The 25,369-nt window shown below is 49.0% G+C and overlaps 1 protein-coding gene across 8 annotated transcripts in view; it reads left to right on the top strand.

The window, feature by feature from the left end:
- Positions 1-3,218: 3,218 nt before the first annotated feature.
- The window catches only part of FGFR3 (fibroblast growth factor receptor 3), a 55,796-nt gene continuing 33,645 nt past the window's right edge, over positions 3,219-25,369 (top strand). For 5 of the 8 annotated variants that reach the window (XM_075092070.1, XM_075092069.1, XM_075092068.1 and 2 more), the window contains exons 1-2: positions 3,335-3,425; positions 3,610-3,835. In XM_075092070.1, the coding sequence (XP_074948171.1) occupies positions 3,658-3,835 (178 nt within the window). In that variant the 5' untranslated portion in view covers positions 3,335-3,425; positions 3,610-3,657. Of the gene's footprint in view, positions 3,426-3,609; positions 3,836-25,369 lie in introns of all 8 variants that reach the window. The other 3 variants (XM_075092065.1, XM_075092063.1, XM_075092062.1) reach the window with 1 other exon arrangement.

Raw genomic sequence — 25,369 nt, 5'->3', positions numbered from 1 at the left:
AGTATTAAAACTTGCACTGAAGTTTCTCCTGCTTCATACTTTGCTCCAGCTCAGCAGCTCCTGAGCTCAGCTCAGGAATCGCTTTCTGCCCACTAAGGAAGCAAGTTCTGCAAGGATCCACTGAGGAGGTTGTATGGGGGTACTAGTCCCCGCTATCATTTTTGCAAGATCCTTATTGAGCCCAGCACTGCATCAGCTCAAAGAGGTCGCAGTGCTCCGCTGTCTGCTTTGCTGAATATGACAGCGCAGATGTGCAGACGAGCAGCTTGCAACAGCGCACGGGGGAGACTGCAGGGGGAAGGGAAGCGGCTGGTGCCACCACACCTGGTCGCATGGCACGCTCTCCTCCAGCAATGTCACCAAAGGTGATGCACAAGGAGCCTGGGCCCCAAGGGCTTTCAGACAGGCTGTCCTCTCCCTATCTCCTGGACGGAGAGGCAGAAGGGTCTGCTGAAAGCATTCACGCCTGGAGCCGATTTTGCTGACAGCAACCTGTGTTTAACTTAAAACTATCAACAGGTTGCACTTTCAGAGGGAGAGATTAGCAGCCTCCCTTCTAGGCAGGGCTTCGGAGAGGCATGAAGGGAAAGAGGGGTTTTGGCTTTGCCTGCAAGGGCCCCCCCCCCCCCCCCCCCCAATGTCTTCCCAGGACAGCTGCTCTCGGTGGCTGAGCCCCTGGCAGGGTCTGGGCAGATGGAGGTGCTGTGGCAGCACGAGGGTGAGAGTCCTGGGCACCAAGAACACCGATGACCATGTTGTATTTCATCCGCTTGCTTGGAAAAGGGCAGCCGCCCACCATCCCTGAACTGCTGAAAGGGGTTTGATTTTCATCACTGACAGCTCTGGATATTAAGGGGATAAACAAATATAAAGTTCTGGAAAGGGAATGTTTATAAAGGGTAAAAGGAGAACAAACACATTGGCAGCAAAAGTATCCCTGTATGAAGGGGAGTGCACGCTCCTAGCTTGAGGGGGAAGGAAAGCTTTGGGGCTAGTATGTGGCTTATGGCATAGTAGTCCTAAAATAAATGCAGTTGTGTTGTGCAGGCTTTACTAGTCCACGTACACAGATTTTTTTATAGTGAGAAAGTGGCTGAGACAGAGTCCAGAGCCGTAGTTTTTGCTGCACAGCACTACATCCCAGGCTCTGTTATGGTGGCCACCGCAGTGACGAAGCAGCATCAGAAAACCTGCGCTTAATCGGATCTGTGCTCCCCAGCCCCATGTGAGTGTGCTGCACCAGAGGTTAATAATCGGGAAACCTAAAAATATCCCACTCTAGGGAAAACTGCGAACCTTGAAGTCCTTCATACAGGAGTATCTCAATACCCCTTTGATTTCCTGTTGTAAAGGGCTTCCAAATGTTATAGTTTTCCTCCAAATGAAAAACAGTTCAAAACCATTAAGGGGCTGAGCTGACTTGATCCGAGACGCAGACCTTTACATCTCCCAGCAACCTTAAAACTCCCCGGGTTCGGATCGGCCGTTTCCATCCTATTATCCCTCTCCAGGAGCATCACGAAAGCATTTGCCTTCACCTGACATGGAGGAACAGTCACCGTGGCACCCCTGAAACGCAGTCACGGTGTGGGAAACTGCCCTGAGCTCACTTAAGTTTCTATTTTAGCTGTGGGTTTAGGAAAGCTCCCGATCCTCCTTTGCTGCCCTTGGAAAACAGGGATCACAATAGTAACTATAACGGGTGTTGCTCTTACCCTGCTGACTTTACATGAGATCAGAATTTGGCCCTGCTTTTGCAAACAGTCATCTTCAAACTAAGGACGGTGACAACTCCCCATGCCGCGTTATAACTATGCTGCTGCTGTTGTTTTTCTTTTTATCGATATTCTGGCACCTCCAGCACAGCAGTTGTGAGAGCAAACATCGTGCAGTTTGACGCGCTGCCAAGCCATCTCAGTGACGGTGAAATAACCACACTTTATTTACGTCTGCTTTTCCCCCCATTGTTTTCATTTAAACCGATGGTGTCACTTGCGAGGGTCTCCGCTGACATGTAGGATTTCCTCGCCGCAGCCCTGTCTCAATGCTTCCCACACAATGCGACGGTATTGAGATGTCAGAGTCTCTGTGCCTGATAAAGGTGTCAAGACAGACCCTGGTCGCAGCCACAACAGCGCGAACCCCACAGCCGCCGCGAGCGATCCCCGCCGTACACCCTCGCTGAAAGCCACGCTGCCGCAGCTTTTTCTCTGAGCCCAACAACCTCTCAGCTTGACTGTCCGGCGGGTTTGTTGGGGCCCCTGTGCAGGGCGCTTTCAGCTCTGATAATACGTGCGTCTACTTTCGGTGAATGAGCTGCTACCTCAAGGGGGATTAAAGCGGAGCTGTGACTTCTCTGTGCGGAGCAGCTTGGATCGCTTGTCAGTGGTAACTGATGCATGTCACCGAGGCAGCTCGGCCATGCCGGGGGTCTCTGAGATGACCACAGTATCCCAAACCATAACTACGACAGCGATTAGATCATCGCAATCACAGCTAGATACAAGTGACATTTAATCAGATTCTATTGAAGTAGCTAGTCCGGTTAGTGGCAGCAAACACGCAGAGTCCGTGGAGGCTGCGATTACTCCCACCAGTAAAACACAGCGTTTCTGGGTGTTCACTGGGCAAAGTCAGGGTGCTCGAAGCAGGCTGCACGCTGGCGGCTTCGCCTCGGGGTACGCTGTGGCAGCCCTGCCGTGGGAGGGGGTGCTGCCCGTGTGCCGTGCGAGTCCTGAGGCTGCGCCAAAGCTTCGCATGCGGCTTCTGAGCTGCCCCCGACCCACGGAGCCCCTTCAGCCCACTCCCGCCGCCTCTTTGCAGAAAACGCACTGTTACAGGGCCAGAAAAAGGAACCGCCCGGGTGTGTTTCGCGACGCTCGATGCCCTCTGGGGCCGCAATCGGAGGGCGGCCGGGGGGTTCTGAGCCAGCTTTAATCTCCTGTATACGGGAAAAGGGCGCCTGCTTCACCCCGGGACTTGGCGGGATCCGCGGCCTGCCCCGAGCGGCACCCGGCCGTCCCCTTCCCCCTCCCTGCGGAGTCCTCCCGCCCCTCCCGCGCAGCCCCGGGGGCCGGGCGCGGAGCGGAGCGGGCGGCGGCCGCGGCCCCCCGCGGCGGCGGCGGCGGCGGGGCGGGGCGGGGCGGCGGGGCGGGCGGCCCGGCCCGGCGGGCGGGGACATCGCGGCCGCCCCGCTCCGCGCCCGCGCCGCGACGAGCAGACGCAGGAGCGCCGCGGTGGCGGCGGGCGGGCGGGCGGGAGGTGGCGGCGGCTCCTGCTCCGGCTCCGGCTCCGGCTCCGGCTCCGGCTCCTGCTCCTGCTCCTGCTTCTGCTTCTGCTTCTGCTCCGGCTCCGGCTCCGGCTCCGGCGGGCGCTCGCTCGCTCCCTCCATGCGCGGTGCGCGGCCAGCCGCGGGGCTTGCGCAGGTAGGCGCCCCGCCGCCGCTCCGCGCGTCCCCTTGCGCTTTTTACTCCCCTCCCCCTTTTTTTTTTTACTTTCCCTTTTTATTTTTCCTTTTTACTATTACTTTTTTCCCTTTTTCTCCTCCGTGTCGGCACCAGGGGCGGGGGTTCCCCCTCCCCCTGAGCGCCTCTCTCCCTCTCCCGGCAGCGCGGCGGCGGAGCGGAGCGGTGAGCGGCGGCAGCATGCGGCCGGGGGATGTCTGAGGCGGGCGGTGCGGCGGCGGCGGCCGCGCTGCCCCGGCGCCGTGCCGGAGGCATGCGGGCGGCCTGGGGCTCCGTCTGGTGCCTGTGGCTGGCGGCGGCCGTCGGCGGGATGCCGGCGGCGCGGCGGGGCGGCGGCGCGGCGGCGGAGAGGAGCGGCGGGCAGCCGGCAGGTAAGGCTGCGCGGCCGCGCACATGTGCTCCGCGCCGGGGCGGGGGGACGGGGGGCGGCGGGGGACGCGGTTAGGCCGGGTTTACCAGCCCCTCTCGGAGAGAGGAGCCGGGCGGGCGGGACCGCCGGAGCCGCCCGCGGAGCGGGAGTTACGGAGGCGCCGGGCCGGGGAGGTGGCGCCGGGCCGGGGTGATCCCGCTCTCACCGCGGCTCGGCCGAGCCGCAGAGGTGCCGAGGAGGAAAAAACTGCTTTTGAAACGATTGCTGTCCCCCAGGAGCCCTCTCCCAGCCGTGGCGGTACATGCAGCACCCGGGGTTTTACCCGTGTCTGCGCTGGGGAAGGAAAGATGCCTCCGTGCACGTGTAGCGCGCATCTTCGGCGCACATCAGAAATGCTCTGGCTGCCTGTGTCCGGGTGGGAAAAATGAGGAGAGTCCTTTATACCCACATCTTGGGGCCACAAGCGGAGTTGCGACAGCTCCGGGTGCGCACACGCTGGATCACAGCTTGGTAACTGCGGCTGTGCTGAGAAGGGAACAGCATTTCGGGGAAGACACTAAAAGATCTCCCCTCGAGTGGCAGCGCTGCAGTTGTGAGTGCAAAAAAAGTTCACACGTCGGACAAAAGCTGTTGGTTATTGTTTTTTTTTTTTTCCTTTGGAAATGTCGTGTCTCGCTGATACGCCTCAGCTGCTACCTGAGTCCCTGTTTATTTTTCAAAGCTCTTTAATGGAAGGGAGCCCCCTCGCAGCCCCCCGTCTTCGGGATTGCATGTACCCGGCAGAAAGTTTCCATTGTTCAGGAAAGGGTTTGAAGCCTGTTTGCCAAAAAAGTGACAGGGGAATAAATGGGCTTCGTGGAGGCTGGGGGGTGGGGGCATTACTTTCATACCCCTTTTGGTTAAAGCTATAAATCACACCGGGGGTTGGTTTTGTTTTCAAGAAAGTCCCAATAAAACACCAGATTCTTAGTGTAACTCGTTTGGCTCATTTTTCACAGCCAAAAGAATTGATTTATGGGGCAACATCTCAGGGACTTGGTCAGAGCAGATGAGGTCGGTGTGCAGGAAGAAGCGAGCAGCCTGGGCTGGGCCCAGGGGTGGGAAGTGGCAGAAACGAAGTGTCCCCAGTTCTCCCCATTTTAGGCTGAAGTACGTATTGACGCTGTCCCTTCGGGCACGGCTGAACCCACGGGGGTGGGGAGCAACCTCGGCAGCTGCCTCGGCGGTCCCCTGGACTTCTCCCTGCATCTCCAGCCCATAGCTTGGGGTTGATGCCGTGTTCGAGTGGCGCCAAACCCTTCCCGTGCTCTGAGGCACCTTTGCACGTGAAGGCTTTGGGATGCTGTTTGCATCCTAACAAGTGGCGTACCCGGAGGTTGCGCTGAGGGAAGCGTCCCTCTGGTGATGTCTGTACACTGAGTGATGGGTTGGGATTTCCAGGGGCTCCGGCAGAAATCCTCAGGACAAGCTCCCTCACTGCTCCAGCAGCTTCCTCCAAAGCAAAGGTGTCGCTGTCAAACCCCCCGTGCACCCTGGGAGCAGGATTCGGCCCCGAGCAGAGGGCTCCCGTTAACCCCAACACCCAGCGCTGTCTCCGAGGGTTGCCCCATCACCATGAGCTGCTGGAGGCTCCCCTGGGCGGGGGGCTGCGAGGGCAGGGGGAGCGCCGCGATGGCGGCAGCTCTCGCACCTCTGACCACGTGCGTGGGGAAGCGTGAAGCCGGCGCTGCTCGCTCAGCTCCGCGCCGAAGCCGGCGGCCCCGCGAGCACGGGGGCACCCGCTGCCCGTCCGACCTGGGGGGGAAAAGGTTGTGCAAAAGAAACTGTAAAGAATATAAACCTTCAGAGCCAAGTAAAAACACATTTTACTTTTTCAGTGTTTTTGAATTGAATGGTAAAAAGCAAATTCTTTCTCCTAGTCAAATGGGCCATGGGGTATTGGCTCATTACTGAGGGTTGTTGTTCGCTGGGCTTTGCATTTACAGTCTAAGGCCTTATTTTCCATAAAGGGGCTTGGAAGGATTTTTCCCCAGTGATCTAATTCTCCACACGGGGCTGTGAAGGCTATAACAGCTACTGCTTTGTGCCTATACTCAGCTACATAAAACACACATTGAAGGGAGGCATTCTCGAGGTATGTGTATGTTTGCTAATATGAATACTCGCTATTAGCGGAGGTGGAGGGGGTGCAGGTTTTAACATCTCCGCAGGGAGGTGTTCGGCTGTTGGCAGGAAGGAGGCAGATGGCGGGGCTCTTGCTGAATAGAAGCTAAACTAAAAACACCAGGGGCCTCATCTGGGCTGAGTTTCTCTTCTCTCCCTTTCTCGGGGCTGCTGCAGGAAGAACAATGTCAAATTTCCTCCCCCCCCCCCCCTTTTTTTTTATGAATGAAAGTAGAGAGGCGAGGCAGGATTGAATGTGTATGTCATTCAGGGGCTATGACAGAGATGATTAGGGAGGTCAGTGAACTCCTTTGCAGCCTTGAGCATGCGGTCACTCTATTCAGCAGCCACAGAATAGACATCAATATAAAAAAGCCCGTCCAATTTGCATTGGTATTCAGATAAAGATATTACTTCGTACGATTTGTGAATGTCAAGTAACGCTGGCTGCTCTTGGAGAGCAGACCAACTGAAATGGCAGCGTTTTGCTTTTAAAAACTTCTGATAACCGGTTTGTCTCCTGTCGCTGGTTTGTATATGTCTGTCTGCATACGGTATGCATGAAAAAGGGAATTTCTGGACTTCTTAGGATTTGTATTGCACTAGTTAGCTGCTAAATCTGTCTCTGCATTGGAAGAGTTTTACAGAGAGCTGCTAATGTTGGAGCAGGTTTGTGCGGGAAGGGGACAGCTCTCGCAGTCCGTCAGGAGCAAGAACCAAAGTTTCCTTGTGCAGCCCTGTAGTCAAATTGTCGCCCAGAGTCACTGCACAGGCTATTTTCAAGCCAAAGAATGGAAAAAGCGCCATTTTGGGATTTTGTTTAAGTTGAATGGCAGGGCATGTACCAATTCCTGTGCCTTTTCTGCTTGGGAAGAACTGGTGATGCACTGGTTGTGATGTTTTTCTTCATGCAGCTGATGGCAACCTGGGCTCTCGTAGCCCTCCAGTGTGCGCCCAGCGGAGGGTCCAAGGTGCAGGGTACAGCGATCCACGTCGCTTTGCTTTGTGTGCCTGAGTGTTTCAAAGTTCACCCTGAAATTATAAGGGTATTGAAGTCAGTGCCAAATGGCACCGAACATTCCTGGAGCCGACCTCGGGGTTTACATGTTAAAACGCTCTAAAAAGTGTCTCTTATATATTGATGGTGCTTACTACTTTGTGCCTGAGATGCAAAACCCTTTAGATTCAGCGGGCAGCTCTGAGTAATACAGTTTTGGGATTAAAAGTTGATCCATTTGTTCTCATTAACAACAGCAGCTAAAAAAGCTAATTAGGGCTTTAATGTTGAGACTAGCATATTTTACTGAGCAATAAAATATGAGGTTGATGAAATATGGGAACTTTTTTTAAAAGTCTATTTTTTCTCTAGCAAATAGCGAACTAGAAAGTCTGTTCCAATGCAGAGATGGACTCATTAATGTATTTGGTACTGGCTGTATAACATCATGTCTTCTACATGTATTGACAAGGGCCACTCCAATTAAATCTGAGGGTTTTTTTTCTTTTAATTAAGACTTTATTAACAACCACTGAGTAGGGAATGTGATGAAAGTAAATTTGAAAATTGTATAGTGAAGCGTTGATCTGGTAATTAAATCATGCAATTAAAGTAAGCCACTCTGACCAGCATGTTAACTTTTACAACTCACTCCAACAAATCTTCAGCACTGTTTGGGAAAGCGTACCTGTCCCGAAGACTGCTTGAGCGTGGTTTTTGAAGTTAGGCAAACACTAAAGAAGTCTTGATTGCTGCGTCCCAGTTACATCTGGACCATTTCCATCCAGCGGCACCCAATCTGCTGCCTGGACAAAGCTGAAACTTCAAGTGAAGTTTTGAGAGGACTTTTTTCCCCTCAATAAGGCTGGAAAAATTTTTTTCTCTTGAAGTATGGTCAATAAAAGTGTCCTTTGATATCCAACTACATGCTTAGAAAGCTGACCTCCCTGAAAACCTACTGCGTACATCTGCTGTTTCAGTTAGAGACCCTAAAATATAGGGAATCACCCCAATTTCTGAGCAGGTAATAAAATTTCCAGTCTACAAAAGCATTTGACCAAGGCATTCCTGACATTGATCTGTCAGCTGGCACACAGAACTGTGACTGAAAACATTAGCTGAACCTTAATTTCAGCTAAGGTTAGGGCATGCCTGCTGGTAGGTTTTTCTGGCTGGTCACTGGAGTGTGCAGGAGCCTGGGCGTGAGCCCTGAGGCTTCAGAACAGGTGGAGAAGGGTCTATGTTCTTGTAGTTTAGCTTTTGGCGATTTTTAGTATATGTGGAGTACAGCGAGCAGGAATGTTACAAATTCAGATATTTCTCCTAAAAATACATGTGAAATTTCCTCATCATTGGGTGACTGTTTCCCAGCTGGCTGGACCTGATATACAGCTGACCAATTAAACCAACTTTATTCTGTTTCCCTGTTTGAATAGACTTTTCTTCCTAGTGTGCTATGTGCTTGTAACTTTTCCGATGTCCTGGGGGTTTGTCTGGCTCTACATACTTGTTTCTTCTTTTTTCTGACCCTTAAAACAAAACAAACCAAAACCCAGAAAACCCCCAAACCCAACAGCTTGAAACTGCCTGCTGTCTCAGCACCCTCCATGCCATTCGATAGCGTGGTTTGATGGAGCTGTTTCAGTGTTTGTCGTTTCATCTCTTTTAATACTGGTTAGTTAATAAAATTTATTCTTCTCCACGTACCAGGCTGGATGCCAGAGAGGATGGTGGCTTGGTAAAAATTCACCGTGCCTCCTTTTTTTGCAGGAGACAGGACTGCGCTTCAGCAAAGCCATTCGTGGTATGTGAAAGCGGGCAGTCTGGGCTGCTAGGAGGAGTAAATCCGATAGCACCCCCTATGCAAGCGCTGGGCTAAAACCATGTCTGAAGACACGTATGATGCCGAAAGTGCCTTAAAATACCTTGTTATGCCCTGACTTTTTTTTCTTGGCCTCCTCCATAGCTTATCAGTTTACTGTTTGCCCTTCTTTTGGCTGTTTACCTGGTAATCTTTTTTTTTTTTTTTTTAAAAAAAGGTACTTTTTCTCTGAAGTAGAGCTGACTGTCCAGGTGCCCACTTTCCGATATGCTCACAGCTCAGGTTGCCAAGTGCCATAGATCTGATTTGGAACCCTGGATGTATGAAGAAGGGCTTTTATTCCTGTGGTGAATGTGGTATTCCTGGTGTGCTTACCCCTAGAGTATCTGCTCCTTGGCTTGAATGACCAGGAAGTTTCTGAAATATCAAAAGCAAACAAGAACTGTGAGATTCGAGCTGAGTAAAACCTTTGGTAAACTTAGTAGTTAAAATGTGAAAGGTAATCAGACGTAAACCTGCCCTATTATTCTGATAGGCTATCTGGGGGGTTGTCGCATTCAGGTGGACAGGGACTAGCCAGGTAGTTAAATCAGGTGTGATTTTTTTGGTGGTTTTTTTTTTTTTTTTCCTGTGACACTCAGGTTACACAACGTAGGGAGGCTTTTTTTTTTTTTGAAGAATAGCAGCACAGTCAAGTAAGAAAGCATTTCTCCGGTAACTGCTTCAGTTTCAGACATATTAGTCTAAAAAAGGTGTGGTATTTATTGCAGGGGGGCGGGTACGTCTTGGGTGCTGGCCTTGCTTTCTCAAATCCAGAAAGCAGGGGAAGGTAAAGAGTTGGTTAAATAAAAAGTTTATATTAAAACTTGGAAGGAGATTTCTTTATCACGCAGAACTGTATGCAAAACAATTACCATGTGCTTACACGTTTAGCATCTGTGAGATTTTGGGGCTGTGCCATTTCTGCAGGTTGTGAGGGGGTTAAAAGTATTAATGACTCAGAAGTGAAAAGGGTTCCAAGTTTTCGGGTGAGGAAAGGACGCAGTCTAGGATCGCTCTCTGGAAGCAAGCGAAGCTCTGCAGGCTGCGGTGTGTGCTGAAGGCACGCTTCCCTGGGAATGGGCAGCAGGAGGACCCCAGCGTCGTGTTCGCACCCAGGGGTTGTACTGTGAGCTGTTGAACTACCTGAAAATGTCAAGCTGACACATGGCAGCATGTTGGTTTGAGATTTTCTTCCCTCTTCTACTTTTACCCAAGGAGCCAAGCCATTGCTACATCCCTTAGTTTGAGTATAAGTTTTTTAGGAAAAGGAAGTAACAGGCAATCATGGTGCACCATGGCGTGCCAGAGACGCATGAGGGTGGCCTCCCAGCTCCTGCTCTTTGATAGCTGATGCAAGTATTTGTTCGCTTATCTTCATTTAACGCTTTTGCCCCCAAAAGTGGAGTTTTTCACGGCTGTGCCTTTACTGCACTGAACTGCCATGTGCTGTTCACAAGGAATCTCACTAAAGTCTTTCAGCTAATGTAGTTAAATCAATAAGGCTTTGGAGACCAGATCACTGGTAGGTTTATAAGGATTGGGCTAGTACCCAGCAGTAAGGGAGTAAAATGCACTTGAAGCATTTTGGAGTTGATGTGGGGCGAGTTGGGTGTAGGGGAGTCAGCAAAACATCTGGGTATTGCTTAGGGGCCAGACCTTGTGGTGGTTATGTGGTAGGTAGGCAAGCTCTCGCTGGTGCCAGGAAAGAGGAGCAATGAAAGTAACAGCCAAGTGGAGAACTTGACTTAGAGCTCTGAGGAGGGTGCTAAGGATGAGAGCATCTCTGAGGCTGCTCTCACAAAATGCAGGTGACACCTGGCCTCTGCGGAGATGGGGTACAGGTGTGGTCCCCGAGGCAGGACTCACACCCCAGGAGCTGTCTGGTCCCCTGTGGTGGTGTTGGTGGCTCTGCAGAGGCTTACTGGGGGGTTTCATCATGGCATGGGGCAGGGGAGAGCAGGGGAAGCCCTGAAGGTGTTTGGTCTCCATGGGGTACCACAGCGTAATGTGCATCACCCTGGACTGACAACTCATCCCTTCTTACTTACCCCCCGGGGAAACCAAAATACACATCTATGAAGGCTTTTCTATTGAGGAAGAGGGAGCTATGGGAGGTGTTCCTGGATCCAAATGATGAGACCAGCCCTTATGCTTTTCCTGTAAAAAAAATGAAAAGGTCCCAAGAATTGGATTTTTAATTTTACTTTGATGCTTGGCAGAGCTTGTAAAGACCCTTCAGGGCAAATTTGGCTCCCAGTTTGGAGGGTTGTTGCTTTGTTTGGGCATTTCACTGTTCTCTGCTGCTTGTAGTCCTGTAAAAATAACAAGGTCCTGATCTTGTGCCTATTGAATCCTAAGCAAAAAAGCCCCCATTGATTTCCAAGGCAGTAGGCTGAAGCCCTTCACAGATCGTGGTGGGAGCAGCTATTTAGCATAAGCAGGGATTGTTTGGAAAGTTTTCTAATGACCCAAACATTTTAACAAGCAGAGGAAACTGAGCGGGTAAAAGGGCTCCCTGGTTTGGGGGTGGGAGATGCCTGGTGCTGCTTCATGGGGGTGATCCCTGGCGCCAGCTCTCTGTGACCTCCCGTTCCTTTCAACTTGCTGTAACGCAGACCTTCGCTTCCCATCCTGATTTTTATAACTTTGATGCAAGCCAGCGGCAGCATCGCGGCCCAAATGTGAGTGCTGAAGGCGATGGTGACAGCCACCGCCCGGGGCCCCCGTGACTACGGTGCGAGGCCTGCGCGGAGCCAAGCTGCAGCACCGGCCGCCATCTCCTCATGCCCGTCCTCATTGCCATCGTATCAGTGTCGGCTGGCATTAGCCCCCAGCGCCGTGGTCTGCGAGCGCACAGCGCACTGGGGAAAGTGTTAATAATCCCCCGCGGGGGTCCGCAGGCGAGCTGGGGCCGAGCTCGGCCCTGCCCACGGGTAGGATGGGGCCACCGGGGCCACTTGCACGGGGACAGGAGCTGACAGAGGAGCTTTCCTGGCCTTCATGGACAGGCAGAGCGAGGGAAAAAGAGCTTTCTCAGAGGTTTGGGTTTTTTTTTCATATCCCCCTTTCATGTGCAAGACTCAAGCACAAGAAATTCCTTCCCAGCAAAATATTTCAGCAGCTTGTTTGGAGACTGTAGGTCTTGTACTAACTGGTGATTCGGTTTTTGTTTGGAATTTTTTACCTTCTCTATAAAGATTCCCCCAGGCAAGCATTTTGTTTCTAGCCGGTAGCAGGATCTGTGCAAGATGAGCATGCTGATTCCCTGAGATGTGCTCTGGGAGATGGGGGTATCAGAGCTAAAAGTGAAGAAGAAAAACCAGTTGCAGTGGGAAGATTAGGGAGTGAAGAGTGTGCCTTGACAACTAGCATCTGCAACCAAAGATAAATCCTCCATGAGCCTGTCTTTAATTAAAAGAATGATTGGAATTGGGCATAGTACCATCTCTCCTGATCTGTATCATGTGTATGTGTATGAATAAAGCATTTTTGGGGAGGGAGAAGAGAAAAAACACCAGATTTTAATCTTTCTTTGGTAGCCGATATGTCTGCCTTTTGAAAGGGTGTATTTCTCCCTGTCGTAGAGTACCCAGGCTTGTTGACAGTAAACAACTGTCACTTGGCAGTTTATGAAAGGAGAAGAATGTTTAAGAAAACATGTCCAGTTTAAATAGCTGTGTTAATAGGCTGGGGATTCATGCAGAAGTGGGGGGCTGGTAAACGGAGGTGCATAAATTAGCTGGTATTTACTGCGTAAGAGATGAGCTGTGAGTCAATGCAGTTGGAAAAAAAAAATACATTCATTTTTACAGCCGGTGTGTTATGCATGATTTCGCAGCTTTCTGTGAAAGCATTTTGTTTTTTCCAGGGAAAACTCAGAAAGCCTCTTTCTTGCAGTGTGTGGTGATGAGGCCCCTGGGTGGGATGAGCCGCAGGGCTGGGAGCCCAGCGCTCCCACTGACCAGCCCTAATGCTGCTTCACACTCCACGAGCAACACGTAGACCTTGCAGCCGCCCTGACGTGTCCTTAGCCTTTGCTTCGCAGGGGTGACGTGAAGAGGAGGCTGCGAGGGAACTCTGCCTCCCAATTTGCGAACTGATTAGTTACAGAAAGAAAGGAAAAAAAGAAGTAAGAAACGGCAGATGGTGTCCTTTCTGCATCCCTGCCCGGAGTTGCTACAAATCCATCACCCACTTTCTTCTGAGTTAAAACACTCATGAATGTAGTGAGTGATGAGCAAGTGCAAAGCGTTTGTTCCAGCTCGGCAAAGGCATCAGTGTCAAAAGCATAATGAGTGAGGGCCTGGTGTCAGGCACTTGAAGTCTGTAATGAAGCATAAAAATAAGTTTCAGACTTTCCAGGCTCCTGATTTGCCTGGCTTGGGAACAAGGTTATAAGTGGCTTTTGGGGGGTGCTGACATCAGTCTTGAAGATTCTAGGTAAAGCCACCTTCCTGCACCCCCAGCTCCCATCCTAGCTGGGTTACAATATAAACACAGTAAATACTGTGGAATTTAAATACAGTGTAGATACTACTCCACCTTTCTTTCAGCCTTGGGTATCTCGGGGGGGCACCTTGACAGCAGCACCTTCTCTTGCCCTCGTTTCAGGTAGAGCAGAGAGAGCTGCAGGAGCAAACGGGAACCCCCAGAGTATGGATGAAAGGGTCACACTTAATTTCCTTTTGGCCAGTGGTTCATTAGTTTTGCCACTATTTGGACAAGGAGGCAAAGGAAACCCAAACCTGGTGCCGCAGAAATGCTTTGAGATCTGCCCAGACAAAAAGGAAAATAACTCCTAGAAAGTGTTTATTGAGTTGTATTGGGACTCCAGCCTGTGTATTATTTAGTGAAGGAATGAGACCTCTGCCTCGTTTTTATGTGTAGGTGTGCTGGCACTTTGGGACTTGTGAAAGCAGTGGGCTTCTCCATTCGGAAAGTCTTCATGGAGGGATGAGAACCACAGAAGGGGGTGGGGGGCACAACAGGGGTTCACCTTTGCACCATCTTCCTCAGCGTAGGAGCAAAAAGGGGGCAGATTTGAACCCACTGCTCTGGTTTTGACAGTGGGTCACTGCCCGCCTGTGCTGCATCCGTTGACCCCACACAACATAAATCCTTCCTGCGAGGAGCCATCTGCACACTCTGAACAAGGTCATCTTGTGGGTAGAATGTGTTAGTCCTGGCAAAAAGGGCCTGAAACCTCCTCGGGTGCTTCCAAAATACATGTAAATGTTTGAAGTGAAGTTTTTCTCCCCACTCTGCCCCCCTCCTCCCAGTGCATAGCAAATGAGGTCTGGACAAGCAGTGCAGTCTTTGCAAGAATAACTTCACCTGGTGCTCAAGTCTGGTCATTCTGGGAATGAGAAGGAGCAGTTGGAGGGGCAACACATGGTGTCCTGGGGCAGGGAGGGAGGGGAGACGACCCTGAATTAGTCACCCACCCTTGGAAAAGGTGTGGAGGGACCAGACTGCTTTGGGCAGCTATTGCTCCACTTACGGGTATATACATCAATGTGGATAAATGGGTATAAATGCATGGGGAGGTTGTCCAACTTCATGCCTTCACTAGTGAGTGCTACAAGGTGGTGGTTTATGCACCTCACCTAACCAAGGGAGCGTGGCTGAAGCTTAGCTTCGGTGCCTGAGTTTCAGACAAATCCAGCCCTTGGGTGGCTGCTGGGCTCAGTTTTTACCATCCATGTTTTCTGTCCGCAGAAGACAAATGTCTGTTTTCTTTCTCCCTCTGCGTGCCCGTTGCAATGACCATTCCTGCTGTAGCAACAGTGTCCATCTCACTCGGGCACTCGAGTGCTCATTTGCAAAGAGAAAGAGGTTTTAGAAGTGTTTCTGGTGGGGAAGGAAGGGAAAAGCTGGGAAGATTATACCGTAGAGGACAGGGCAGGTGTCTGAAAGTGCCTGCGGAAGGTCCTGCCATGTCCTGCTGCAGGACACTGGAAAAGACCCTCTACAGGTGGTGCATTTCCTTACAGAAGCATTAAAATAGTTGTGTATAGAGGTGTCTAAGCTGCTTCTGGCATTATTGGAGCCTGAAGTAGTACAGTTTGTAGATGATTATTTGGGAGCGTTAAAACTGTTTGAAGGGAGTGGGAACCAAGACATGCATGACTTCCTTGAACTCTCTCTTAATTTATTACGTGCAGTCCGAACCCTGCTGTAATAGATACGGTTGCAGGAGACCATTAAAAGGCCCGTTCTGGTGAACCTGATGCCCTGCTGTTGCTGCTGGAAATGATAAACCGCGTTTGGGTCGGATGGTATGCGATGCCCTGTGTGCGCGCGCGTATGCATGGAGGCCGGTAAGTCCTGCTAATTTAGGGATTGTTTTCCAAGTCTGTTTTCTATAACTCTGTAGACTTAATACAAATAAAGAACGGACCAAGTTTCCTGTGAGAAGCACAGAACAAACGCTAAGCGCAGGATTTGAATGCAGAAAGGTGAAAACACAAATGTATACAGAAACAGCAAGTCAAACAAGCTGAAAAAATACTGTAAGGTTGATTTAACAGAGCAGTGAACTCAAAGCTGCCTAATCCCTTTAGCAGCCTTCTTTAAAGAGGAGAAATAAAAGAATTTTTGACATCCACTTTTCTTTTGCCATCTCTCCTGACTCTTTCTAATAATGCTGAAGGATAAAAGTTGAGTTTAGCGCAAGGACAAAGTGTTGCAGCTTTAGTTAGATGTGCTTTCTAAATAACAAAATCTTCGTTTGTCATTCGTGACTTCAGATTAAAGTGGATCAGACTTCCCAAAAGGAGATTACTGTTAAACTTCTCCAACTCGGGTACCTGGCACCTAAATCTCGCTTGAGGCACTGAAATAACAGGCTTGGTTTTGAAAGATGCTGAGCCAGGTCAGGCTCTGCATTTAAATCGCTTAAGCACTCTTAGAATCTGGCTATTCATTTTGATGCCTAGATATGGATTTCTGGGCTTAATCACTGACCTTTGCATTTCAAATGTTTGGCCTTTGTTTTCTTTACTAAGTATGCAGACAGTGCGGCCCCCAAATTATTATTTTTCCTTTTACACAGCTGAAAAGAGCTAGCAGAGAAGACTTGAAGTTCTGCACCTTATTACGGAGAAATAGGGATCTTTGAAAAATACCATTTTATGTAACTCAAGGGAAACTTGCAAAAAGGGGAATACTGATCTACTTTCATTCACGTGAACATGATCCGTCATATATCTAAAACCCACAATTAGTTGGAAAAAAACCCACCCAAACTACCCTAAACCTTTGCCCTCTCTTAATCCATGTACAAGAGGGTTTTTTTTTAGATGTGCTTTTTCCCCTCCCTGAAATAGAGGCAATTGATAGGCTCATAAACAAATACCAAACATTAAGTCCTAATCTCCATATAGAGGAGCCTGACCCTTTTTATGGAGAGAGAGGGTAGAGGGAGGAAACGGGGCCAGGAGTTTGAGGTTTAATGCTTATTAAAGTTTTAGTGGGTGGGAAAATGCGATCAATAAATTTTGTTTAATGCCTCGAAACTGGTGTTAGTTTTCACTAGCTACACTGGAGAGTAGTTTTCATTTTGAAACTAGGACACTCGTAGTTGGAATGACAATTAATGTGGAGTGAATATGGTCCCAGTTGGAAGCCGATTTTCTGAATAGCATGAAAACTCCCCCCACCTCCCCGCCTTGGCTCCGGAGTGGGGTAGCTTCCGTTTTTAATTAGCAAACCAGGCAAAATTTAGCTCATTGTGTCTTTCTGCTCCTTTGGCCCAGTGGATAGCTTGGATTTCTCCATCTTGCTGTCATGACGCTGTTCTTTTTATTTTTTTTCTTCAGTTTTGATGCGGGGAAGAAGGGGGGGCTTCAGGATACTTGGGATTAAAGTCATTGTTCTGGAGTATTTGCAGCCAGCTGCCTGCATTAAACGAAGATTAGAGGAGCACACATTAAAAGTGCAAGGGAAATGCAGAGGAGCTGGGATTTGGGAGCTGCATAGCTGTGAACCGAAGGGGAAAGTTTGGGGCTTTATGGCAATTTTTTTCTGATGCCATGTGATCTCAAAGCCCACTTCTGAAAAGCACCATGTAACTGCCAGGGCCAGGCCTGCCTGGGAAGTGTAAAGGACCGTGAGTCTTTGCATCCCTAAAAAGTTCCTCTGAGGTAAACCTAAACTTTTGGGCCTGGTGAACTCGTGTATTGCTTAAAAATTCATCTGCAAGAGCACTTGAGGTGGTGAAGAGGTGGTGAACATTTTGCTAGAATTTGCTGAATAGCTGAAAACCCACCCTGGAGGTCAAAACTCCAAAAGTAATGAAGTTTTGAAGGATTTTAGGAAGGAAATGAGGGTGTAGAGGAGGAACCCAGGAAAAATTACTCTAAGAAATTATTCAGCAATGCATACTTATTCTTTTAAGGATTTAATAAGAGAGTTTAATAAGACCTCCAAAGACTGATTTTCTCTCCTTTATTTATGCTTTGTGGAGCACTCATTTGTGTAATCTGTAGCTCTTGTTGCAAACTTCACTAGTTGCTTGGTGTGTGTCACCTATAAAACCCCGCCAGGTACTGGTCCAGCGAAGCAAGAGGGATGGCATGGAGCACTGATGCTGGAGAGCATAGGTTTGCTCAGGGCCTCCACACTTTGGCAGGACCCATTCCTGCTGCGATGGAGGCTGGGGACAAGCTTTGCCTGGTCCACGGGGGCACTGGGAAGCCTCAGTCTGTGCCTCAGTTTCCCTAGCTGCCTCCACTGGCTTTGGAAAGGTGTTGTGGCGGTTGCTTGCTTGCTGCCACGGTGAGGTTTTTTTGGCCTTCCTCAGGCATGAGAAGCAGGAATGCAAAAACATGAGCCATTTTGTGGTGGGATCTGTCTGTAGAGATCAAGCCGGAATGCACCTGTTGTGCTGTGCAAAAGCTAGGGCCAAGCTGGCCACCATTCTTCAGAGGCAACAAGAGGCAGACACCAAAAGGACGACGACCCATCAGCAGTCTCTTGTGCTCCACGTAGGATCAGCCCAACTGGTGTCCTGTCACTCTGTCTTGAGTAGGGAGCAGTCTGGGTTGACCACGTTTGGCCACTGTGGTTGGGTGAGGTGGGCTGTGTGACATGTGGGCAAAGCAGCCGTAAGGACGCACTCACCCACCTGCTGGGCTGGGACTGGTGTCATCCCCACCACAAGCATGGGCTGCTGAGATCTGGTGCAGCTCATTGCTGCTCTCCCCTTGAGTAAAGCACAAAGGCTTCAAACCACAAAGGCTTCAGCACATGGGAGAGCAGGAACCATCTGCATGGGCATCCTTGAGGTGCTTCAGCACGAGGTAGCAGCTCACTTAGGACACATGGAGCAGCACAGCCTGGGGACCTCAGCATCCCCACACTGCCGTGTCTCCACTCCACCATTCCCTGTCCTTAGGGACTATGGATGAAGAAGTGGGGGACATTTTGTACCGGTTCTTTCATTTCTGTTAAAAAGAAAAATCAAGGAGCACAGAACTGTGAGATAGCTGGATATGGGTAGTGATTACACAGTCTGGCCAAATTTTAAGGACAACTCCCCATCACTGCCTGTTCCTTTAAGCCAGCAAAGCCCCAGCGGAAGGCTGCCCTTGGGACAGGCTCTGGGCTCTCAGCAGCAACCAAAGCTTTGTGTCTCTTGGGTCTTGCATCCCCATTTTTGTTAGGTGTAGCCAGGAGACCCCTTTGATTTGTTCTCTGTTGTTTTTTTTTTTTTTTTCTTCCCTCCTCAGGGCTTTCCAAGTGTCACAGGGAAATCCTCCTGGCCAAAGTGTTTTTGTAACTATTTTAGCTTTGTGACGATTTACTTCTTTTTCTGACTCTCAGCATCTGAATTGGGTGATTTGAGAAAACAGTCCATTAAAAGGAGGATACTGTAGAGTCCTGATGAATCCTGTTTTCTACTTGGCCGGTGGAACAGAAAGCTAATTGCCAGTAGTAAATCCATTCAAAGGAGGGCTGGAGGGAGGGAGAAAAGCTAATATTCCTCCTTGAATGCCATTTAATCTCTGAAACCTTTCATGCAGATGTAAATTAGGATTTGCACAACAGAGTCAACAGTTGCTCCGTAGATAAGGCAGATTTGCAACATCTGCTTTTCCATTTGAGAAGCTCTTCCAAAGTCGCTGTTGGGGATAGCCAAGTTAAACACTAGAGATTTTTTTTCTTTCCATAATCTCTTGTTTATGAAGAAAGCTGCATATGACAGAACTAAACCTGGTTATCGTTCTGCTAATTCTCTAGGAAAAAAGATGGCTTTCCTCCTAACACAGATCTCAAAAAAACCCCAAAAAAACCACTGGGTGGTAATACAGTGCAGCACACTTGTTAACATCTTTGGAAGAAACATTGTCTGGTAACAATTTCCTAGGCCACTCTGGTGGTAATACAGTATAAACAGTCAGCCTTGCATTATTATTAGGAAAGCTATTTTAAGCTTTTCTAGGAGAACTACCCCTGCAAGCAAACACATTCAATAGGTGAAAGATAAAGTGGCACCTTCAAATGATGGAGTCAAACCCTTTTTGGACATGGTTTCCTAAAGGCACATTTCTGGATCATGGTATAGGCTTTTACAGAAGCAACCAGATTTTTTTATTTTTGCTGAGGTGTGAGCCCCATTGCGCAGGGGACATGGCCCAGCTGAACACCACCTCGGGAAATGATGTTGCTTCGGCAAAGCATCCAGTGCTGCTGTGATTGCCGGAGCCCCTTCTTCCCGGGATGGCTACAGCCTGTCACTGGGAAGCGTGCTCCAAGAGGGGTCTTGACCTTGGAGAGGGAGAAAAGAGGGGAAGAGATAAAACAGGATATATATTTTGTATAATACTTTTATATATTTTCTATATCATATACATAAAATGGTATAAATTGTATGTATGTACATATATGTTTATATAGTTATATATAGACATATATTTAATATTATACATATAAAACATACAAAGCTTTGATTTTCTTTATTATATTTTGCTGTGCTGGGCTGTTGATGTGCCCTTTGAGGTGGCACGGCCATGGCCAGGCCAGGACGCTCTGCCACTGGCACCGTCCTGGCTGTGGCAGAAAGGAGAGGAAGCACTGCCAAAAAAACATACATAAAAAATACCCCATCAGCTCTCTGGGGTGCTGTGAGGGTATGCGGTGACTTTAGGTGAGCTCGCTTTGCTGCGGGGGCGCTCCCTTGATCTTATCTGCCCTGAGAAGGCAGGTGCTTGGGGAAAGAGGCAATCACAGGGTCTTACCGTGCCCATGCCCGCCTCTCACAGGGACTGCTGCTCTGTGCGGCCGCCTGCGCCTGGTTTGGTGGTTTTCAGTGTTCCCCCGGGGCCTGTCTGCCTCTCTGGGGAGATGGAGGGAACAGGGACATCGCAGGGCGCTCACAGGGAGGTGGCACTGCGGCTGCTTGTCAGCCCGTGTCACCCCTCCTGGCTGCTTTTTAAATGAAGGCAAGTCCCAGATGAACAGTGTTTGGCAAGAAAAGTGTCTTGCTTCCCTTCTGGGCAATGGGGTTTGCTCTTCCTGGCGCAGAAGTCCTGAGGTGAGGTGGGGAAACGGCCCCGTCCCATGAGCAGTGACACAGGTATTAGAGAAAAACACTGTTGTGGGTGTTGAATAATACCATGGGCCCCTATAAACGCAGGTGGAACACTTATATACAGGACTCGGCGCTGGTCTGAGCCTGGAGATAGTCTGTGTGCTCTTTGCCGTCATGGCCTTGTTCATCCCACCAGTGCTGGGGCCAGGGGAGGTTTCCATATCCCTACAGCAGTTAGCCACCGACTCGGTGGCTGTGACCATCATCCCCCTGGGAATGGGATACCAAACTCGACAGGAGAAAGCTCTGGCATGGTTGTTGCTCTGTAATCCTATAATATATCCCGTCACAGTGGATTTGGTGCAATATAATACATAGAACAAGAAATGTTTTCAAATCAACCTGAAGAGAGAAATGTGTGGAGTGCTGCTATCTTTCAGCTTGTTAATATGCCAAATACAGCTTGTCCAGCTTGAAAAGGGGAAAATATGATCCACTTAGAAATGAGCTGCTCAGTCCATTCCACCACCGGGCTGTGAAGCAATACTGAAAAGCCTCTCCGGGACTGCCAGGGTTCAGGGTGAGGTGAGGAATATTTTGCCGGTGGTACTGAAGGTCGTGTGCCTTGAGCCCTCTGTGGGGGCAGTCCCGGTGGGGTTTTGGCTGTGTGGTGGATGTGTCCCAGCTGTGGGATGCTCGCTGGAGGAGGAGGATGATGGGGCAGGCATGTACCCTACCTGAGCAGTCCCTTGGGAGGCTCCCAAACCCTTTGATGTTTGAAAAAGCGGAATTGTGGGAAGCTATTCCAGGAAGAAAAACACAGGTGAAGGGAAATAACCAGATGGAGTGTTCTGGAGCCAGGACCCAGCACCCTGCGAGGCAGTGCAGGGCCCAGGGGCTCTCCCACCCCACTGAACCTCCCGTGGGCACCCTGGGCCTTCACCACCCAGGAGCAGCCCCAGGCTTTCTGCCACGGCACCTGGAAATAGTCCCTGGCACCGGGGAGGGCACCAGCCAGGCTCTTAAGTTGGCTTGAAGTTTTTGGGGGGCCATAAGCAGCCCAGGAATAGCCCACCACCTTCCACCCCATTGTCCTTTTCATGCCTGAAAAACAAAAAACTGCATATCTTCCTGACGTTCTTGAGAGCTGCCTGTGTTAAAACAAAATAAAACATTTCCATGCTCAGCCAGGAACAAGTATTGATGTCTAAGAGGAGCAGACATCTGATGGAAATACTGACACACTTAAGCACTTGGAGCGGCGAACCACACAGAAAGTGAATTATTGCTGGGATGAGCCAAGCAGCTATGGAGATGAAGTGTGTTACCCTTGTAAGTGAATACATACAAAAGCATTTTAGCGTTGCTGGGCCAGCTGCTTCTCGTTGTGGAAGGTGCTTCCCAGCTAGTTGCTGCCTTTTTGCTCCTCTGAACAGCTTAAAAATTGCCTCTTTTCTCTGTAGCATGCTTGATACCAGCAGCGGTGATGATGCTGCAAATGGCTGATCTCCATTAGAAGCATCTCTAGGTGATTCTCAACTCATTACTGCTTTGGCTAAACCCATAAGTGGTTGAATTTTAGTCATATCTTGGGAGCCCACAACCTAGATTGCCTCCTCCTCTCAAAGAACCCAGTAAAGCTGCAAACTCATTAATCCCTGCTCTGCTGGCAAGTGGTGGAGTGGGCTCCCATAACCCCTACATGAGTTAACTCCCCAGTAATTTATACCTATGTCTGCTGGGGATTTTGAAAAGATGCTGTTAATGTCAGTTAGATCCCAAATGGGAGTTTCCTTTGGGAGAGTCAGGAGGGACCTTTGCAACCTGACTTGCGATAGAAATGCTTTAGGAAGGTTTTAAAGGATGCATGGGGATAGTTGTTTGCCATCATCAAGGATGGTTTTCTTAAGATCCAGTTCTGAGGTCCGGGAGGTGTGTGTTTGTAGCTCCAGTAAATCTGAAACCTGCCTCCCTGCAGTGCTGCTTTGCAGTGGGAAGATTTCTGACTGCTTCAGTCAAAGGTGCGTGACCAGATGCAAGATGCAACCGTGCGAGGAGAGCTTGGCGCCTGCTCCCCTGTACTGGTTTCCGTATTATTTAGCAGTGGGAGATGCAAGATGAAGAAGGGGGCCAAACCCTTGCCCAGGTCCCCAGGAGGGCTCATCCCATCTATGCCCAAGGGCACGCAGCTCCTGCCACGTGGTTAGAGATGATGATTTCTACTAGTCAGTCTGATGGCTGGATGCTTGGCCTCAGAGAGGGCAGTCTCATGTCACCTTCATGTCTTGGTGTCTCATGTTGAGAAGGTGTTGGAAACACCTGGCACTTGCAGCTGGAAGGCAGGAAGGAGGTGCTGGGCTCTGGTTCCCTGCTTTAAACTCCAGCTGTTCTTGACATGGAAGCAAGACTGTCTCCACTTTCAGATTTATCATCATATTTGAAAGCTATATTAGGAATAATAAGAATAACATTTCGTTCTCCAAGATCACAGTTGGACAAAGTGCTTAAGCACTTAAGTGCACATTTTAGTACTTTATGGAGGTCTCCAGTTTGGGGACTGTTTCTTTTTTAAGCCATAAGCATATAAACTGAAATTTGAAAAACTGTGTAAAGCAGTGAGATTAAAACCATTAGTAACATTCTCCTTTTAATTCACCACTCTGTCTTTCCAGATACTACTCCCTGTCAGTAGGAATAAAGTCATTAGGGCTGAACTTTGCATTTAACAGGCATCGCGGTACCCGCTCGTAACTGGCTGGGGAGATGGAGGGCAGAGGTGCCAAAATAAAGTTGTCAGAAACAAGAGATGATGCTTCTTTCCACAGAAGAAGCTTCAGACCCCAGTCGTTCTGCTCTGAGTCTAAAGCAAATTTCCTCTTCATTTCAGCATTCCCTAATTATGGTTTATAAAAATAGTTGGTCGCTTTGTCATTAACCCAGGTTTATTACGGCTTTCAAAAAAGCGTGATTTCCTTTTAAATGGCTAAGCAGTACAGTTCAGGTTGTGCTTCGTCTGGGCTTCTTCCTGTTTGGTAGGTTTATGATGCAAAAGCCAAAATACACAAGTCCTGATCATTTAGCAAACAGCTTGGGTAAAACTGTGTATTTTGTGTGGAGGGATTGTGCAGCTGCATGGGGTTTGTTTTCCAGTAGATTAAATTAGCAAGAGCTTCCATCAGAGTCAACAAACAAAGATCAGTACCCAGTTGTGCAAGTGCAAAGCTGTATTACAGGGCCTTCTAATTAGAAGCCAGAGTTGGTACCACTGAAAAAATTCTTATAGTCTCAAAGAAGGAGGAAAAAAACCTGAAAGGAACATTTAAACCAGAATATTTCTCAGTTGAATTTTCCCCAAGGATATATCCCAGTTGGAAAGAGACCATGGGCAAACATTCAATGTCGCAACAGGTGCTGGTCTGATAGGAAAGAGATGCTGGAGCTCTGTCTTCTTTTTATAAAAGTACACACTTCCAGGGAAAATCTTTTCATTAAAAGAGAAGAAAACCCCCACCCTAAATCTTTGACTGTATGAATACCACAAAATTCTGGCCAAAACCTAAAATATTTGAGTTGGAAGTGCTGCCAGGGTATCAGAGGAAAGGTTCTTTGTAACCCCAATGAGTGTGGGCTTTGCCTCCTGCAAGACGATACCTCCCATGAAATACCACATTTTCAGACCCGAGGATTCTTTATTGCTACCCTGCAAGGCTGTTGACTGAAATGTTTTTATATTTTTAATTTTTACATTTCCACAAGAAAAAAAAATTGCATGACAAGAAGAGAAAAAGCAATACATTTTTCTCTCATAATCCGCTCCAACTCTTCCATTTAATGGCAAAAGAGCAGCTTGAAGCCAATGCCACATCCTCAGGTATTCAGAGCTCCTGTAATTGCATTGGTTTCATAGTCAAATTGTAATCTGTGAATATGCTAAAGCTGTAAAATGAGGATCACCTGTCCGTGTCTGATTACTGTCAGAGATCAATTCAGGCCACCTGGGTTTGGATCATAGGATTAGGGTCAGATGGATCTGTTTTGAATTACTTTTTGCCCGCTAATTATGTAATCATGGCACCAAAGCATCTTCATCTCGCCGTGGAATAGGATCCTCTGTGATACATATTGTACAAACTAAGATGGTTATGCCTTATGGGCATAACCAGGCTTGTGCCTGGTGGAGCATACAGTCTCAGAGCTGGTGTAAGCCGGAAGATAGAGATGGGGCAATGCCAAGCGAAAATGTTGGTTAGCATAGACAAGGTGGGGAGAATGGCAGTCTTGCTGTTGGTCTAACTGAGTTGAGGGCAGCTGTAGAGGGCTAATTCTTCTTTATTAAACTGGTGTAAAGGATGAATAAAGCATTCAATGTCAAGAGTGAGGTTATGTCACTAAAATGAGCCTGAGGACCATCAGACCCAAGAACCGCACTTTCAACATGCCCCACATTCCTCCGTGGGGAGATTTCTGAGCTTGAGCCTTCCTTGTGTCATTATCCTGTGGTAAAACGAATACCTCCAGCCTGTGGCAGGGTTCACTGTCATCACTCATGGAACAAACTGCCACAGCTGGTAGATAGACTGAAGAAGTAGAGATTTCAGCTTTCATGCCGTCTTTGGTTCTGCACTTCTTTGTTGCGCGGGGGGTAACTCCAACAGTGAGCTAGTGGTGGGTTCATTTATTTGAGCTATTCCAACCTGTGTCTTCTGTCTGGCCTTCCCCCTTGTTTCCTTCAGCCCACAGAGGTTGCTTTTGGGCCACCCAGAGTCACTTGAGAAATCGGGTTTATCTCCATTTCTGCTCCTTGTATCCTCTCCTTGCTGGGTCTCACAGGGGTTGTGGACAGACTCACAGAAGTAAAGAAATTGAGTTCCAGAGCCTGAACTGTGAACTTCTCAGCACACACTTATTTTTGCCAGATCAGCCCTTCATGCAGCGTTGGGTGTTGCAATGACCCTGCACAGAGGTCTGTGCTGTTTGT

This window comes from Phalacrocorax aristotelis, chromosome 4 (assembly GCF_949628215.1).
Source record: "Phalacrocorax aristotelis chromosome 4, bGulAri2.1, whole genome shotgun sequence".
Lineage (NCBI taxonomy): Eukaryota > Metazoa > Chordata > Aves > Suliformes > Phalacrocoracidae > Phalacrocorax > Phalacrocorax aristotelis.
The sequence above is the reverse complement of the archived record's forward strand: the minus strand, read 5'-3'. Positions and strand labels throughout refer to the sequence as shown.